General features: G+C 41.9%; 1 protein-coding gene across 1 annotated transcript in view; it reads right to left on the bottom strand.

The window, feature by feature from the left end:
• Positions 1-1,210: 1,210 nt before the first annotated feature.
• SAR1B (secretion associated Ras related GTPase 1B) overlaps positions 1,211-19,492 on the bottom strand; it is a 47,837-nt gene continuing 29,555 nt past the window's right edge. The window contains exons 3-8 of the mRNA XM_048487379.1: positions 13,883-14,002; positions 10,062-10,127; positions 7,691-7,794; positions 5,419-5,465; positions 4,947-5,061; positions 1,211-1,871 (exon numbers count right to left, since the gene is read on the bottom strand). Coding sequence (XP_048343336.1) covers positions 1,755-1,871; positions 4,947-5,061; positions 5,419-5,465; positions 7,691-7,794; positions 10,062-10,127; positions 13,883-14,002 — 569 coding nt within the window. The 3' untranslated portion in view covers positions 1,211-1,754. The remainder of the gene's footprint in view (positions 1,872-4,946; positions 5,062-5,418; positions 5,466-7,690; positions 7,795-10,061; positions 10,128-13,882; positions 14,003-19,492) is intronic.

Raw genomic sequence — 19,492 nt, 5'->3', positions numbered from 1 at the left:
AAACAGTATGCACAACTGTCAGTGTAGTCCTAAGGAATGTTACACAACTGACTGCAGTGGACTTAGAAGGGAGTGAGCCTCCTAAAGATTGCAACTGTATGAGTTAGGATAGGTTCAAAGTCTTGACAGGACCACAAAGCAAACCTTCAGAAGTAAGTGATCTCTGCACCTAAAGCTTTTCAAGAGAGCAGGCTAGCAACAGAAGTCTATTACCAGATATCACCTCAGTTCACTAAGGATTAATCCTGCACATCACTGATCTTTAAGAGGTCAGCCTTGTGGAAGGAATTGCACTTATACACTGAAGACCGGCACCGCTGTCTTTAAATCACATCACTCATAAGACAACCTTTAGGTCTGCCAAACTTTTAAAAAGCACCCCCCCCCCCCCAGCAGCAGCAACAACTTCCCAGTGCCAGCTTAAAGCTTGGCATTCATTGTTAAGCCTCCCTGGGCTGCTTTCGCGATTATCGCATTAACATTCCTGGAAAAGTTGATTGAGCTAAATGATTTTATTCTCTTCATACAGTAAAAAGGTATAGTGGTCCACATTATGAAAACCAAAGTCTATTATAGCACAAGACTACTCAATGATGACACTGGATTAGCTCCCCCTTCACACGGCTGCTATTGCTTCATTAACATGCAGCTACATTTGAAAAACTAACTGCACAGTAATACCAAATGACAACTGATGTGATATCTAACCCAAAACACGGAGATTCATTTCTGTCAGCATAATCCATGTGCAAAACCTGGCTGCTGCTTGTTGGTTGGCTCCATTCAGAAGAGAACACATGCAGCATGGCAAGCATCTGCAAGTACCACCCCATACCAGCCCGCCCTGTTTATCAGCTTGCACCCCAGACATTTTTTACCTCTGGATGCAGCAAGGTATGCAACACTTTCTGTTGTCTCTATGGTTCTCTGGATTGGTGCTGGAGTGTTCAGGTGGTGAACAGTGCTAAGGTGTACAGCAGACACTCAAGAACATTGCACTCTCACTGTGTAACATGAACAACTGTGAGTGAATGTTTATATTCAGAAAATACAGATGATGTTAACTTGATCCAGCATAAAGGTAATCAGCTAAATAATACAAAGTCTATTGTACACTGAAATTGTACTGTATTTCAGAAAACTACCCCACATATTCACATCTTGAGACATCCTTACTAGGGTATGACACATTAAAATGAAGTATTTCCCATTAAAGATGCCAAGAAACAGGATTTAGTTTTATTGCATGACGTTGCATAAGAAAGTATATTATTGAAAACTGTAAGGCATCATGCAATTATCCAGAAGCTGATTCATTACTAAGCTTTGAGAGGCAGTTATACACTCTACATTTATAAAACCAGTTTTGAAAAAAGTACATAAAAATTTAACATGATGAGCATTAAATATGACCAACAAGTCTGTAGGGCTGAGCTGTTAAAAAGTGCATTTGAAAACATACTGTGCTGGAAAGTCACTCACAAAAGAAAGGGGGGAAAAGAACTGAAGACAACAGACAAGCTATAAATCCCCAAAGAAAGTTGTTTGATAGATCTAGAGACTAACGTTACAAAATCCAAATTGACAAACTTGCTTAAATTCTGTTTTCAGTCCTTACACTGTAAATTGAACACAACTGATACAATAAAAAAAATATGCTTTTGTAACCAAAGTCTATTGAGTACAAGTTATGTACACGGAGCAATCAAATAATGAACAGGTTTGAGATACTATGCACTAGTGTGATTTTGGCATTAATCAATGTACTGGGCCATCCAACGAAATCCTTCACCATAACCTTGTCTCTTTAGTACACTGCACATGAAGACTTCTAAGGGTCGGGTGTTCAATTCCTTCAGAGGGACACTTCCCTGAAAATGAGATAAGAACATTTCTGATTACAATACTGTTGCTTAAAACAGAGGTTCTTCGTAATAGAACTATCAGTTCCATATTATCTATAGATGTTGAATGCTTTTTGAGCCCCATTCAGGGGCGGGATTGTTGTTTTTTTCCACTTTTCGAGCTTCCCCACACCACTGGGAAGTCTTTGGGCTGGGGGTAGGGGCAGATGGGGCCAGTGGCTGTGGCCAGGTGCCCAGCTCTTGGATGGGGCTGTGAGTGATTTAATTGTTTCAAAGCTGAGGAGATGGTCAGATTTTTTTTGTACAAGTATCATGTTTAAAGTTTCAGACATGCTGCTTGGAAGGCATAAATTTGGAAGGAGGCTCTCAGGTTTTAATTATATTTCAATGGGCTTGGTTAGGATTCAGCACCCATACAAGGAGACTTGCTGTGACCACATGCTGGTGCTGGGAGCAGAGCAGTTGCATGGACAGAATGGTTTACAGGAGTGGATCATCAAGCTAGTTCATTCCCTGTCAGCTTCATTCTAATCCCTTTATTCCTGGCAAATAGATATGAACTGTCTCAGGAGGAAATGCAATCCAAGTGACAACACCTCTCTCTAAGTCATATATGACTGATAAGCACGACTATTTATAAAAGCATAATTATGCATCTCCAAAATTCACCTCCATCTAATCTTCAACGGAGAGAGCATGTGTGAGACAGCCTTAAAATGTGCACTTTCTTCAACACAGTGAACTATGTTAATATGCCTCTACCAGCTTCCAACTTTTGGACTCATGCTAGGTCTGAGAAGGCCTAGGTTCAAATCCCTACTCTGCTTTGAAGCTCACTGAGTGACTCTGGGCCAGCTACTACTTCTAACCTGACCCATCTTGTAAGATTGGTTGCCAGGAATTTGGGAATCCTGAATTACACTCCCCATCAGTTCAGGAACTACAATTCCCATCAGCCTCTGTCAGCATGGCCAATTGGCCATGCTGGTAGGGGCTGATGGGAATTGTAGTTCCTGAACATCTGGAGAGCCACAGGTTCCCTACCCCTGTTGTAGGGATTTGACAAGGGTGGGGAAAGGGCCATATATGCCTGTGTTCCTTGGAGGAAGGACAGGATAAAATGCAGACAGATGACCACAGTCAGTGTTGGCCTTTCTTTGGTAATGACTGTAGATGTCCACGTTTTAAGTAATCAAAGCTACCATAATACTTTTTGTTTTGCTACACAACCAAAATCTAATAAAGGAAGCTTAATGTCCATTTCACAAGCTTATGGAACACTTGAGAAGCCTGCCTCTACTCTTTTCAATACAGAAACATAGTTATATTTAATTAGAACTATTTACATAAACCAGGTTTTACATTTGAATAATTGTTTTTACCGCTATGGGCATTAACATTTTCATGGGATAACATTTCAGATTCCTATAGCAGTATAATAGCTTCCTATTTGTAACCAGATGATTATTTTAAAATTCAGTATTCGGTTAAATGAGCATTTCTTCAAAGCTTAGAGAGCGCAAAGGCAGATTGATTCTGCTACACACTTTACTTTTCTTATTTTAAAAATAATTTGTGAAACAGTGATAGTGGTCTTCTGAACTAAAAGGTAGGTTAAATGGCGTGGACACACATACACCACATAAACTTGGACTTGCTACTGAGTAGGAACAAAAGGAGTTTGGCAAGAAAGGTCTCATATCATCTTTCCATAGACTACTTCTTGTCTCTGATCTCCATCAATATTTTGTGTAGTTTCTGCTAAACAGTCTGTCTCCTGGGAAAGATAGACCAGCATTTTGATTTGGAGTGAAGGCTTGCTTGCCATGCTCTCAATCAAAGGGTGATTCTTGTGGTAGCTGCTGCTGCCATGGCATGAGCTGTGAAGATCACGGTGTCTAGGAATATATCTACTAAGAAGACCTTAAGGACATGATTTGCCCTTTCGATAGTTCCTCTATAACTGTTAGGTATGAGCTGACTCGGTCTTCAGGCACAGACAATGGAAGCAATAGCTGTGGCTGCTGCTCTTATGACAAAGGCTGATGCTTCATGGGATTTTTTTTGTATCTGATGTGTCCTTTATGGAATCCATACCATCTTCTGAAAGGAGGTCTGTGGATTGCAAGGCTGAAATGGGGGCGTCCACTAGACTAGAGGTACCTGCACCAATTCCATAGTGTGAGGTAGTAGGAATATGGCTTTTTAGTAGTACTGGAAAACTGTCTGCTGCCAGGGATTTTTCCCATTTTGTATCCACCAGGCTCTCAAAGTATCTCAGTATGATAATGGGCCCCCTTTGGGCTCTTTGCCCTGGTCAGGAACTTCAGAGAAGACCAATGCCATGATGGCCTTAGACATTAGTACATTACCTCCTGGACTTTCCATCTCCTGCTGCTGATTGAATAAGATGCTCTCCAAGGAATAAGGCTGCTCTGGGCCAGTTGGCAGTCATTAGGGCCAGTTCTTCTTGTGAGGCCCTTTTCACATCTTTTTTCTGCAGTGCACTGTTGTTTTTCATTTTGGCACCTAAGGCTCTTTAGCCCTTTATCTCTCTCTCTCCATACCAGTGAGGTCTCTCCAGGCCACTTGGCTGTCTTGCAGCAGAGAGGATAGCAGCCCTGGGTCTGCATTCTCTTCAGAGAGGAATCCGTCCCTGATCCCCGGACTTCAGCATCTTCCATAAGCAGGCTTGGGGAGAGGTGTGTGTGTGCATAGAAGAATAGAAAGTGTGTGAATAAAGGGTGTGGAATAGATTGGGGCTGAGGAGGTGATCTTTCTTGCTATGGACAACACAGACTGAAGAGTTAGTAAAGGACTAGTAACAAACGTAGGAAGGAAGAATAGGTGCTGCAGTAGACTAATTTTGGCTGTTCTTCCTGTGCAAGGCAGGAATAAAACTGAGCCAAGGGTTTCCCACCTGGGAGATAGAAGGTGGAAAGTTTTAGTTCTGCTTCCCTGAGCAGCCAGTGGGAAATACCCAAACTTAAAGATGACTTCCTTCTCAGAGCGAGAACTACAGTAAGAAAGAAAATAACCTACTCATTCAAAGTATGGTGTGAAGTGGGAAGATATTAATACCTTTCCTGTTGTCTGGCCGTACAAACCAAACATCTCACGTAACCTCTCTTCACTGATAGCTTCTGGTCGGTCAATCTTGTTTGCTATACAGTCCACGCCGAACAAAGAAACAGGCCTGTACAAGCCATGTCAATATAAATATTACCAAAACAGAAGAAGCAACAGAAAGAAATCAACTGCAGAAGTCAGACACACAATTTTACTTCTTAAATATATATATTATTATCAGCTCTTTCTAAAATAGCAAAAGATTTATTGAAAGGAGGGATAACAATCACATGCCATCACCATCAATGGGGCTTTCCTCTACTCAGCATGTAAGTTAACATGCCCAACAAACTATAAAGCCAAAACAAAGATCCAGAGAAGTTCACTAACTCTTTGGAAAGGCAAATGTAAAACTTAGGAGAATATTTAGAAATGTCTGTATTGATAAAAAATGTCATTCCATTAAAGTGTACATTAAATATACCAAAAGAAGACCAAGTTTTCTTCTACTAGACTATTACTTAGGGACAGCTTTTGAGAGAACAGATGTACACTTAATCATTGATTATTTCTTTGCAAAATGTACACCCTGCCTTTCCACTCTCATCAGGGCCACCAAAGCAGCTAACAAAATAAAAAACAACTATAATAAAACATATTTTTAAAACCAGTAAAACCAAACAAAAATGTAAAAACCAAGGTGAAATGTACAAACAATTAAAAAAATTAAAACAAGAAGTGATCACTGAGAAAATACCTGATGAAAAAAAGTCTTCATTCTCTGGCTGAAGGACACAAGCAAGTCTCAAAGGATTGAGGACCTTAGAATTTTATCAGTATTTGAATGCATGGCATATAGATGACAATTGTGTATGGACTGGTTTTTAGATATCTGGAAACCCTTCATAGATTGTGTGTACATCTGCCATCATTCAAGCTATATTGTTGCACATTCTGTTCCTATGCTCCATGTTCTATATCCTATCATTCTATTCTGTTCATAGCAATTCACCATCTGGTGTGTAACACACACACATATATTTTGGATTCTATGATAGTTAAATATCTGCATTAAAATATGAATATCTCACAAGAAAATACATTAATCCATATGTAGCATATCTGGTATTTTTATAGGTGAACATCTCTTAATGGAATTAAACCTCTATATTTTTAACATAGTTAGGTGCAAAAGTTTTAATTTTTTTTCTTCCCAATTAACAAGTGAGCCATCTATGAATTTTCATCATTATGGAAGACCTCCTACTGTAGAGAACAGAAAAATAAGTTTAAAAAACAAACAGCCAGCCACTTAAGAATCTTTTCACAATCTCTGATCTCTGTGCCACCACCTGTAGTGGTAAGGCAGGTGATAACTAAATACAAGGCTTTTTCCAGTGGTGGATTCTTTGGCATACCCTTCCCTTTCTTGAGGCTTGCCAGGTGGTGGTGTACTTTCATTTATATGCCAGACGAAAACATTTGTTCTTACACAGGCTTTTAACTAAAGGGGTCAATCTTTTCTTAACTGTTATGGTCTGCTGCTAGCTGGAAGACTGTTTTATCAATGTGTAGACTGTGTGTAGGCAGCACACACATTTCCTAAATAAATACGTACAAACCAGCCTCAAACATGGAACTCCGTTGCAGCAATATGAAAACTTGCTGCCTAGTGTTTTGCTGGGGCCCAATTTTCATTCCAATTTCATTCCATAGTAAATTTTCATATACAAGATGCTGTTGTGGTAGTTTTCCCTTCCCATAGTGGTTTAACATAAAACAAATCTGTTCAATGTCATGCACTCCTTCTCCAGTCCTCTGTTGCTGAAGCATACTTGTTCCTCCTAGTTTTTGGCCAAAATTAATCTCAGTGTAATTAACAAACTGCCTGGAATGTTTCCTTATATTTCAAACATACTGTTCACTTGGATGATTTATGGATTTATTTTACAGTAAATACTGTCTATTATTTTTCACAATGTTTGCTCTGCCAGCGAACAAGCACAAGAAGCTGAGAACATGTACAAATTCTTTGATTTTCATCCTTCATGCAACAAGGCCAAACCTAATACTGTTCACAAAAGCTGCTGTCTGAGGTATGAGAAAACTCAAATGATAAAGGATCTCATCACCCAAAAAACTAGTTTGTAGTCCATGGGGAGCTTGCTCCATTAAGATTTGGGGAAATGATGAATACCGTAGTCTGGAAGGTAGGGGTTGGAAGTAGTTCATGGAGTGAAGGAAGATATTTAAAAAAGCAAAAAAGGTCCCATCTACTACTGCATTTCACCCTAAATTGCTACAGAGTACAAACAACATGGCCAAAAGTGTTATCAAACCCTGACAAGTTCTTAACTGTAGTGGTAGCAATTTCTGATCATTACCCCCTCTGGCTGCAGTCTACTGAACATCCCTCTAAAAAAGTGTGGAACAAAGTGGGGGTCTGCACTGGGAGGGGGAAATTGACAGAAATCCGGACTTCTTAAGAAAAATTTGGAATGTTTCAGATTGAGGCCACAGTTTCAATAAGGAAAAAAAATCTTGGCTCCCTAGTCAGTGACAAAGGTTATTTATCTTCTGGTCACAAGGACAGGGGAAAGGGGACTAGACAAGTGGAGGCATAATGCTTTATATGCACACAAATACACTACCCCTAATTCTGCCCCGTTAAGGGTCCTTGTAATGTAATTATGAGCCATATGCCTTCATTGCAGGTATTATGCATGTGTATTAAATCAAATTCATCATATACTTACATCAAGTTCTTGCTTAGATTCAGCCAATCTTTCAAGATCTGCACAGTCCACCAGAAAGACAATACCATTGATGGCAGGCAAGTAGTTTTTCCAAACTCTGCGTGCTAACAAAAGAGTCATAAATTAACTCAAAGGCAAAATTCCTTTACTCCCAGGATCCTGTTTCCATTTACTACTTTCATCTTTGACTCACCAAATACCCACCAAGCAAGCTGAAAAAAATATTTTGCAAATAACTGATCACTTCAGCCTAGTGAAGTTGAACAGCATAGTTAAGAACATAAGAACATAAGAACAAGCCAGCTGGATCAGACCAGAGTCCATCTAGTCCAGCTCTCTGCAACTGCCAGTGGCCCTCCACCAGGTGCCTTTGGGGAGTTCACATGTAGCAGGATGTGAAAGCAATGGCCTTCTCAAGGCTGTTTTTTTTTTCGCTCCCAGCACCTGGACTGTTAAGGCATTTTGCAATCTCAGATCAAAGAGGATCAAGATTGGTAGCCATAAATTGACTTCTCCTCCATAAATCTGTCCAAGCCCCTTTTAAAGCTATCCAGGTTAGTGGCCATCACCACCTCCTGTGGCAGCATATTCCAAACACCAATCACACGTTGTGTGAAGCAGTGTTTCAGCTATTAGTTCTAATTCTTCCCCAGCATTTTCAATGAATGCCCCTGGTTCTAGTATTGTGAGAAAGAGAGAAAAATTTCTCTGTCAACATTTTCTACCCCATGCATAATTTTATAGACTTCAATCATATCCCCCCTCAGACGTCTCCTCTCCAAACTAAAGAGTCCCAAACGCTGCAGCCTTTCCTCATAAGGAAGGTGCTCCAGTCCCTCAATCATCCTCGTTGAAAGTTAGCACATATGCACATATGCATGCATTAGCCTCAATCTATGTACATGATAAACCATACTGTGTCAGAATTATCATTATCACCACCACCCCCTTTATTGGCATAGGTTGTACCATAACAAACTCATGTCAAATTTAAAAAGGTTATATAAGATAATTAAAATTAATATTAAGAACTAAGATTATACATTGTTGGTTATATCAAGTTCTATATTTCAATGGAAAGAGGCGACTTGAAATCTTTACTTTTAGGGCTTCTGTCAGATATTCTGTAACAACAACTGTAACTTCAGGATCATGATAATTCAGTAAAAACTGAATTATTTGATCCTTGCAAATGCTTCTGACTGACTTAAAACAGAGGTTATATTTCACCAAGGGCCCTCATGTAAATAACAGTCCACAATTATATGCTGAATGGAATCCATCATATTGGTTCTGCTTATACAAAGCCTCTCCTGATAAGGAATATGCCAGAATATGCCAGACATCACACTTGAAAGAAATGCATTCATTTGCACCAGCATGAATGCCCTGCATTAGAGGGATTATAAGTGCTGTATCGTTAAGGGCTGTAAGGCCGAGATCTGGTAACATTCCCGATCCTGCCACTTCGCCATCTGTGGCTGGCATCTTCAGAGGATCAGCACGTTGCATGTACAACGTCAGGGAGAGAATAAGGTTAGAACATGCCATACAGCTCTGAAACCACAGCACCCAAGGGGATTCGCTTACGTGAAAGCCTTCGACAATACATTAGAAAGGAATATCTCTGCATTGGTGAAATACTGGACCATTGTCCCATAGTATGTTTGAAGGCGAAGTCCAGCATGTGAGCATATATTTGGAATAAGTCTTTGGTGCTCATGATCTAAACGTTTCTGTTTAATAGGCCTTAAAGGAATATGTGACCTTTGAAAGTAGAAGGAATCAATTGCTATTCCAATTTGGCTCATTTATGGACAATTGCAGTTGACCAAGTGGAGATATACGAGTCGCTTTTCAAATGAGATAGTAAACTGTCGATTCAGCTCTGAAATGTATTTTAAGCCAATACTTGAATGTAGTTATCCAGGCCTTTTTCTCCAAGAGTTGTTGGTCAAGTTCAGTAAAAATAGTTGAATGGGTCACACAGTTTGGGACTCTAAGTAGATGGTGTGTCAGAATTGCAAAGGTGCCTGTAAACTCAAAAAGATTGGGGACCTGAACTTAAGGTGATATATTTAAGCTGCCGTCATCCTTTTAAGAGCATTACAGTGACTAAAGCATCCCAGGTCTACACTTCAAGAGTCACGAGGTAACACCTTTCATTACATAAACAAGCAGCAGAGAAATTTGTATTTCTATATAGGTGATTACTATCAACACAGAAAGTTTTCAGCATTTGAAACATATATTCCAGTTGTAGGGTTAGTAGGACTTTTATATAAAGATCTCTTATATACAGCAAAGAAAGGCTATTATTACCCAAAATTTATTGAGGAAAAAGATTCTATGAGGTATTGATATCACTTACCTTGGGCATGTCCACCTAGATCAAAAGTTGTGAAAGTCATACCAGCAATCGTCAGCTCTTCTGAAGCTGCAGGCACAAAATCAGATTTGTTTAATTAAAACATACATCACAGCTAACATTCTCAAATGTTTCTGGATGCAGATATCTATCATACTGGAAAATCTTTGCTAAACAACCAAACTAGGGCAAAGTAATGAAATAAAACCAGAATAATTGGAACCAAACTAATGTCCTAGGCCTAAACATTTTTACTCAGAAGAAAATGTTCCTGCTGTCAGTGAAATCTACACCCAAGACTTATTCAGGTAAATGAAGAAAATGCTGTGGACGTAGCATACCTTGATTTTAGTAAGACTTTTGAAAAGATGCCCCAGGATACCCTTGAAAGCAAGCTAATAAAATGTAGGCTAGACAATGTTACTGTTAGATGGATTTGTAATTGATTGACTGACCAAACCCAATGTGGCGCCCCCCCCCCCGCTCGCCCGGGCCCTTTGGCCAGTGTATCCTTCCCTCCTCCCTAACCTGGGGGTTGAGTCTCCCCCAGACCTTGATGACTTCCTCTCCCCATTGGCCCAAGGGGGGAGGGCCCAAGAAACCCACTGCTCTCACAAAGCACTGGGTGTACTGGGCAGCCCCTGACCAACCACCTCCTCTGCTTGAGCAGGCCTTGCCTCTCTTCCCCTGTCTGGCTTGGAGAGTCACACCCGGCCTCTCTCTCTCCTTGTTGTTTCACAGGAGAGAAGTTTCCAGGGCTTTGTCTCCCCTGTGGCCTCACAGGGAGGGAGGTGTTTACAGCTTGTGTGAGAGCGACTCCCCACCTCTGTGCCATTGCACACGGGGACCAAGCTTTCTGAACCGGGGTCTAGGGTTCTCGGGGGGGGGTCTGCTGTATGGGCTTCAGTGGTCTCTTCTTCCTCCTCTTCCCACTTCCCACCATTGAGCTGTCCCTTTCCCTTGTCTCTTCACACTACCACCCACATTCCCTGCTACTGCGGCAGCTCCAGACTAAGCCACTTTCCCTACTTCCTTATATACCTTCTGCCCTCTCATTCCTCTCCCTCGTCCCAGCTGCTTCTCCAGCCCATCTTCTACAGCCGCCTCAGCTGTGGGCGGGAGGGCCCTGCCTGGTCTGAGCTGCTTCTTCAGCCCATCTTCTACAGCTGCCTCAGCTGTGGGCTTGCTGGGCCTAAGCCTCCTCTCTTCCCTGCCTTTCCATTTGAACAAGGCTTCTGAGGCCTTCACCTTCCCTGCAAGAGGCTCCTCTGCAGCCTTCCCATCTCCCGCAATGCCAGCTGGTGCAGCACTCAGTGGGGTAAGTCCGGGCGCTGCAGCGGAGCCCGGACACCCAAAGTATGCTCACCAATAGTTCATCTTCATCCTGGAGAAAAGTGACTAGTGGGGTGTCACAGGGTTCTGTCCTAGACCCAAAGCTATTCAATATTTTTATCAATGACTTGGATGATGGAATAGAAGACATGCTAATCAAATCTGCAGGTGACACCAAATTAGGTGGGGTAGCTAATACCCAAGAGGGTAGGATCTGAATTCAAAATGATCTGGACAGATTAGAGAGATGGGCCAAAACTAACAAAATTGATTTCAACAGAGATAAATATAAGATACTGCACTTAAGGCACAAAAAATGAAATGCACATATATTAGATACGTGACACCTGGCTTGACAACAGTACATGTGAAAGGGATCAGGGAGTCTTAATAGTCCACAAACTGAACATGAATCAGCAGTGTGATGCAGCAGCCAAGAAAGCCTATATGATTCTGGGCTGCATCAATAGGAGTATACTGACTGGATTAGGGATGTAATAGTATTTCTATGCTGCACTGGTGAGACCTCAGATGGAATACCCTTCATTCAGTTCTAGGCACTGCAATTCAAGAAGGATATTGACAAGCTGGAACAGGTCCAGAGGAGGGTGAAAAAAAATGGTAAAAGGTCTGGATTCCATGCCATTTGAGGAGCACCTTAGGGAGCTAGGTATGTTTAGTCTGGAGAAGAGATGGTTAAGGGGTGACATGATAGCCATGTTTAAACATTTGAAGGGATGTCATGTTGAAGATGGGGCAAACTTGTTTTCTGCTGCTCCAGAGACACTAGACTAGAACAAGGACTCAAGGTGCAGGAAAAAAGATTCTCCAAAACATTAGGAAGAACTTCCTGACAGTAAGGGCTATACTGCCTCGGAGGGTGGTGGCATGTCCTTCTTTGGAAGCTGGTTGGGAGTGCTTTGATTGTGTATTCCTGCATGGCAGGGGGTTGGACTTGATGGCCCTTGTGGCCTCTTTCAACTCTATGATTCTATAACAACTTAAATCAGGTTATTCTGGCTTGAGTGCACTGGGAATTTTTGGATGCTCATGTTTATAGCATGTAATCCAGACACAGTTGCGCTTGTTTAACTATGAAGACATCAACTAGATCTAGCTGGGAACTTACATGGATACTTTGGGATGCTGATGGCTTACCACCTATATGTAGCCTTCTGCACAGTGAGCACCAACAAATGAGCCAATTGTCATATCCTGATATCTTCTATTGATGTTGCATGTACTCTGGCCATACCCAAGGAGAATTTAGAAGGCTAGACAAGCAGCAAGCAGAGGCAAAAAACTAAAGAGGGAGAAACTGAGCCCCATGGACGGAGAGGAGAGAGAGAGAGAGCTTGAGTGGGACATAGAGCCCACAGACTCAAGTTCAGCCTCTGACATCTCCGTTACAGGAAGTGGGAGTGGTGGATCTCACCCCAAGACCTTGAAGAGTTGCTCTGAGTTACAGCAGACAACACAGTCCTATATGGACCAGCAGCCTGATACACAGTCTGCACCCTAAGTTTAGACAGACTGGAATGCAAAACTTGCCAGCTAACCACTGTTTATCTTTCCTTGATTAAGTCAGGTCAGTTTAAGGTTATTGCACATAAAATTCATTAGACACATAAATGGAGGAGAACAAGAAAAGACTACCTGAGATGTTAAAACAGTCAAATCTGATGATCTCCAGTAGAAGTCACTGGACAATGTGCTGAATTTTGCAAGCTGTAACAGCAAATATACTATTTATAGGAGCCTATATTGGTCAGGTAGCAGGAAACAGTCCTTAACAAAAAGAAGTCTTGATTCAAGGACACTTTTTCCTCATTATGCTGTTGGTCATTTCTCAAACTTCAGTGTTTCTCACGCTTTTAAAGCCTATCTCACCCCTTCTATACTCGTGCAACCTTCTTTCCCTTGTGCAACCCACAAGGTGTAATTTGTTCGTCTCATGACTGCAGACAGACTTTTGCTTGTCTAACTGCACATACAATGTTTGCAGAAATGCAACTTGGATTATAATACACATGAGCATCAGAAACAGAATAGAACGGGACTGGCTCCCCTCCTAAAGCCACTCACAGAGGGAAAGAAGAACAAAGCAGCACCCATTTCTGAACCTGCTGAATCCTGAATCAGTGAGATTTGGGAAGAGGTCAGAGTAAAATAATTCCCACAAATACAGTGTGGACTAGTGGAAGTTTACTGCTATGGTGCATCTACCTCCACCCTGTCTGTGTCTTGGCTGTCAGGAGAGGGATACCACTGTTTCATCCCTTCTTGGAATATAATGACCCAGCAGTGGTAGGCCAGCATTCCAAGTGTTCCACATAGCCCAAAGAAGGAATGCTCCTTGGCATGGGAATGGTGGTTGTCTTTCTTACTCAAATTTTCCACAAGCTATTTCTGACAAAAAAAAAATGAATGAAGGACATCTGAAACTTAAAGCAGCACTGAGTGTATACAAGAGTAGGGGAACACTGACTTACTCGGATGTAATGTTGGGACATGCTGTCCAAGTCTGTCATCTTTAAGCATGTGCAAAAGGGTTGTTTTTCCAGCATTATCCAATCCAAGAAATACTAATTTGCCAGTTTTCTTGTACAGTCCTGAAAAAAGGAGGTTATCTGGTAAGTTGCTATATTACCTCAGCCAGTATTCAGGATGGAGCATATCAATTACTATACAATCACACTATCTTAAAATATGTTATGCAGGCAAAGACTGCCATGTAATGTTTAGGTTCAGAGTACTTTGTAACTTACTTGATCCCTGCTTTGATGTGGGAGGGAAGGATATAACTAGACACAAATAAATAAATACCATATAAAGGATGCAGACACCTTAAGAGAGAATACAAAAAGGTTTTCATTCTAGTAGTCCAACCTGGTTTACCAGAAGAGAGAAAAGGAGTCCCAACTGAGATTATACCAACTCTCCCTTGCAGAGAGATCTTTCCAGTCACAGTTCTGATTCATTGGAAGCATATGTCAAACTAGCGGGTCTGGCCACGCGTTGCTGTGGCTCAGTATGGTGAAGTGGAAAAGAAAGACAAGGCAAGCCACTGGCCCAAACATGTAACACAGCACAATGCGGGCAGGGGAGGGAGGGAGGGGCAAGGGCCCCTCACTCCCCTCCCGTTCCCTTGAATGGCACCCGGCCCCGTCCCTCCCTAATGTTTCCCTTCCTCTGCTAGGGTGGGTGGGCCATGTCCATGTGGCGGACCCTGTCTCTTTCACTCCCTTCCCTTGCAGGCAAATTACCTAGCTTAAAACCAAGCTGGGAGGCATGAGAGGCTATAAGCAGTGTCTAAATTTTTTGGGAGCATGGTCCAGCAAACCCGGACCCTCCTCACCTTCACCTTCCTCCACTAGGGTGGGTGGGCCATGTCCACATGGATGGCCCCATCTTTTCACTCCAGATGTGCAGCGGTTTTCAAGGGAAGGTATGGTTGTTTCCCTTAATCAGAGGGATTGTTGCTTTGACAGCCAGTTAGATGACGCTTGTTAAGGAATGAAAACTGTGGTCTAAAACCCTCACAGGTGTGGCATGTACACAATAACTGGCACAGTTGTGACATGTACACAACAGGAGATGTGGAAACAGTATGGAAACATGGCCGCACGCGCATGCGACGCTGTGTGAAAATTTTAAAGCAATCAGTCCAGTAGTTTGGGAGATTACCTGTGTCAGCAGAAAAACGCACTGATAGATTTTTATATATAGATTCAGGGAAGGCCAATTCACAAAACTGCTTTACAGCTGGTTTTTTGTTTCACATTGAAAGCAAATCTCATATCAATTAGCAGGGACATACCTAGGAAAACTGGTGCCCGGGGACAGAACCTGAGTTTGGCACACACACACCCGCTACCAAGGGCCAAATTCCCTCACCACCATGACCAAATAATGATTTTTTTGTACCAGCTCACAAAACACCTCTCACTCCCATCAAAACATACATGGCTCTCTCCCCACCAACTCTTTTCCTAATTTCTAATCACAACAACCTCTACAGGTAGGTTGTTAGCCTGAGAAACAACTCCAAGTCAGTGCAAGTGGGTATTAAGCATGTAAATCTCTCACAAATCACCCCCAGCAAAACATTTACCAAACACATGTCAGCATCATCTCTACAAAACACTCCTCCAGGTGGATTCAATTCCCCAAACAGCATCACTTTCTATTTTGTTTTAAACTAGGGAGCTCAGATTCTTCTTTTAAATCTACCTTAAAGGGAGAATCTGGGGTCCCCGGGTTAAACTAAAATTAGAAAGCCGATGCTGTTTGAAAGTGGGATTTCCCCACCCCTGAAACAGCATCACTTCTTTTGGGGTTGGAGATTCAGATGAAAACAAAATACCAGATTCAGCCAAGAATCTGGGCAAATTTGGACAAAATTGTCTGATTATGTCCCGCCCTAAATATGAACAAGTCACCAGATGCAAGGTATTTGGGCTGGGGAGGGAGGTATTTTTGGTGTTTTTTTCGACCTGAAGGAGCGCATTTTTAAAGCTAAGCGGCACTGACGCGATTTCCAGGGCATCATCCATAGAGCTGCCCTGATGAGTACCACCTGAGCTTCATGCGATGTTTGGTTCAGGGGCAACAAAGTTATGGATCCCCAAATGGAATACCCCCCATCCCCATTGTTTTCAATGGGAGCTAACCTGAGATGGGGGCTACCCATTTGAGGGACCATAACTCTTGGTCCCTCCCGAACCTAACTTCACTCAAACTTGGTTGGCATCATAAGAATAGTTAACAGATGATACCTCCTGAAAATTTGGTGCGTCACTAGCTTTAAAAAATACATCCCTTCCAGGCACCCGCAAGAAATTCTGCCCAAGATTCTTTTGTTTTGCAGTGATCCTTTGCTCCATTGTAGCCAATGAGGAATTTCTGGAAGCAGGCTGCACTATTTTGAAGATAGAGGCACCAGACTTTCAAGGTGGCTCCGGTGGAAGCCCCTCCTGGTACATAGCATCCAGGCTCAGAGACCTTTTGCTTCTGGGGGGGGTCCAATTTTATGTGTCTCAGTTAAATATTTTTCCCAATTATAGACTTCAATCGGGCTTTCACCATTTATGCTCAGCTTTGTGGTAGAGGTTTTAACAGGGAGGCATTATGGTAGTGGAGTCTGGGTGGGGGTACCTATATTCCTGCAGGGCTGCTGGTGTGTGAGTCTTCCGAAAGGAACCAGCCAACTTTGCTAAAGTTTCTTACTCTGTGATGGGCCAAATGCTGTGGGCATCAGGTTCACCTTCAATCTCGGCGCCCACAGCATTTTCCTCTTCCACACACATTTCGGCTACTTTGGCTGGTTCCTTTCTCAGGAGAATCACACCAGCAGCCCTGCACAGGAAATGCCCCCACCCAGAGCAAGACCCCTACCACAGTGCCTCCTGTTGAAACCTCTACCACAGAGCCATCTGGGCATAACAACAGAAAGCTCCCCATTAAAGTCTAAGTGGTGGAGAAAAAGTGTAACTTTTCCACCACAGAATCCTTGCTGAAGAGTCCTTGGAGATTCTGGGGAATGTCTGAGTGTGTGTTACTTGGCTGCACATTTTTTTTTGAAGATAGAGGCTTAGACTTTCAAGGTGGCTCCAAAGAGGCCTTGGAGTAATAGCATCCAAGCTTGATAAGCTTTGGCTTCTGGAGTGGGGGGGGGAGTTGAGAGAGTTCTGAGAGAACTCAGCCCACAGGCTTTGCCATGTGCAGGAGCAGGGGAAACAAAATAAGCCTTTTGGGGGCCCAGCATATAAATTGAAACCCCAGAAGAAAAGGTCTCCCAACCTGGATGCTATTACCAGGAGGAGGGCTTCCTGGAGCCACCCCTGAAAGTCTGGTGCCTCTATCTTCAAAAAAAATGTGCAGCCTGCTCATTACACACTCAGAAATTCCCCCATTGGCTAAGCAATGGAGCAAAGTCACTGCAAAAAACAAAGAATCTTTGGGCAAATTCTTTGGTGTGCCTTGAAAGGGATGTATTTTAAAGCTAGTGACACCAAATTTTCAGGGTATCATCTGTTAACTATTCTTATGATGCCAACCAAGTTTGGTGAAGTTATGTTCAGGGGGTTCAAAGTTATGGTCCCCTCAAATGGAGTAGCTCTCTCATCTCAGGTTAGCTCCCATTGAAAACAATGGGGATTGGGCATCCCCTTTGGGGGTCCATAACTTTGCTGCCCCTAAACCAAACATCACCAAATTTGGGTTGTATCATCAGGACAGTCTCTGGATGGTACCCTAAAATCATGGTGCCACTAGCCTTAAAAATGCACCCCCTGCTGGCCAAAACGTGAAAAACACTTAAAAATGTAAAAAACACACAAGCGTAATCTCTTGAAATGTTAGCTACCATCGCGACTAAATGGCGGCGCTGGGCAAGGGTACCCCCCCTGTCCCTAGGTAATGCCAATTGTCAATTAGTTCACAAATACCTTGTTACATCAAAATGCTCCATCACTGTTAACTAAATGCCATTATAATTCTGTTTCCAAAGACCAATTTTTGTTTAAGGATAAGGATAAGCAGGATTTAAAAGGGGCTTTAGCAAACTTTCATGTTGCAAGTTTCAAGAAGAAACTGCATGAAGGTATTTGGTAGATAAATTCTAAAATCCAACGAAGGATCTTCACTGCCCTCATTCAGTTACTCCTTTACAATACTGAAACTGCCAGTTGCTTATTATTTTAAAGGCTTGTTAAGCACAGTTAATTTTTATATGCTTTCCGCTTCCAACCAAAATCTGAGCCAAAAGATCCCTTCTTTTAGTAGTGTGTATGATTACAAGCCACAGCAATATATTTTCCAAGATAAAGATAGTGACATATCTCGAATTATGGCAAAATTCTGCCATGTCAACTAATTGGACTAGATCAAGGCTTTACAATTGTCGCTGACAGGCATCTTGTTTTTCACCAAATAATGAAATTCATAAGCTCCAATTCTATTTTGGGAATATTCAGAATGTGACGAAAAGTCCCTGGAGACTTTTAGATGGGGATCAGTCATCTCTGTCACCAAAACAATGCCGTGGAATATTTGTTTCAAACTGGCAGTGAAAATTATTAGACTGCCAGTCCCAGCTTCAGACGACTGCACTAACATTGTGCTAACTTTCTATACACAGTCTTTAAATGATCTATTCTTCTAAATAGATGTATTTAGAGTACAAATGAGTAGCAGTTTTAAAAGGTTTCAACTGACATGTGCTGTAATCCCATGCATGGTTTCTTGGGGACAAACCACCAAACACAGTGAGACTTATTTTTGAGTCGACATGCACTAGCTGAGGCAGTTAGACCAGCCTCTTCTATACAAGGTGCTTACACTATCTGGAATCTCCTGTCCAAAGCTGCTGGCTTATTTTGGTCGTTACGCTGGTGAGCAGAACATGTCAGTCAAAAAACTTTAAACAGGCAGTCTAACAAGTTCTTCTGTACAAGATATGCCTCAAGCAAAACTTCAGCTCTTTTTTTTTTGAAAGACAAAGTTCACTGTTGCGAAGAACAGCACAATACAAAGGTGCCTTGACTGCCTTCAAACTGGAGAGCACGAGATGGCCCGTGGGGGTTTGTTTTCAGGCAATAGAGCAGAAATGGAAATATTTTCTTACACACAAAGCCTGTTTCAGTAATTAAAGAACGAATACTGTTCCTTCATAGAAAATAAATACAATTATGACATCTTAAGCAGCTGATTGCCACTTAGGATGGCTTGCTACTGTTTCAGTGTTTTATAAATTGGAATGAAAACTAAATGTGTTACATCTGTATTTTCTGATAAGGTCTTATTACAATAACCTAGCTAATGTAACTTTAAATAAGCAATAATGACGGGTACAATTTCTTTCCTCTGTACATGAACCATTACTGGTACAAAACTGAGGTTCTTTCAGTAATCACTCTGAAACTGCTATCTGATTTGAAAGTTGTGAAGGAAGGTCCCTTCTCTCCTGTTTTACCTCTCTTGAATGATTGCTCTGTCTCCATACCACCTCCCATCCATTGTAATCACCCCATTTGTTAGGGAATAACTGATGTATAAAGTAACAGCAGCCCTGCAGAGTAGTTTATGCTTAGCTGCAACTG

Source organism: Sphaerodactylus townsendi, linkage group LG03, assembly GCF_021028975.2.
Source record: "Sphaerodactylus townsendi isolate TG3544 linkage group LG03, MPM_Stown_v2.3, whole genome shotgun sequence".
Taxonomy (NCBI): domain Eukaryota; kingdom Metazoa; phylum Chordata; class Lepidosauria; order Squamata; family Sphaerodactylidae; genus Sphaerodactylus; species Sphaerodactylus townsendi.
Note: the sequence above shows the minus strand (reverse complement) of the source record. Positions and strands in the feature narration are given on the sequence as shown.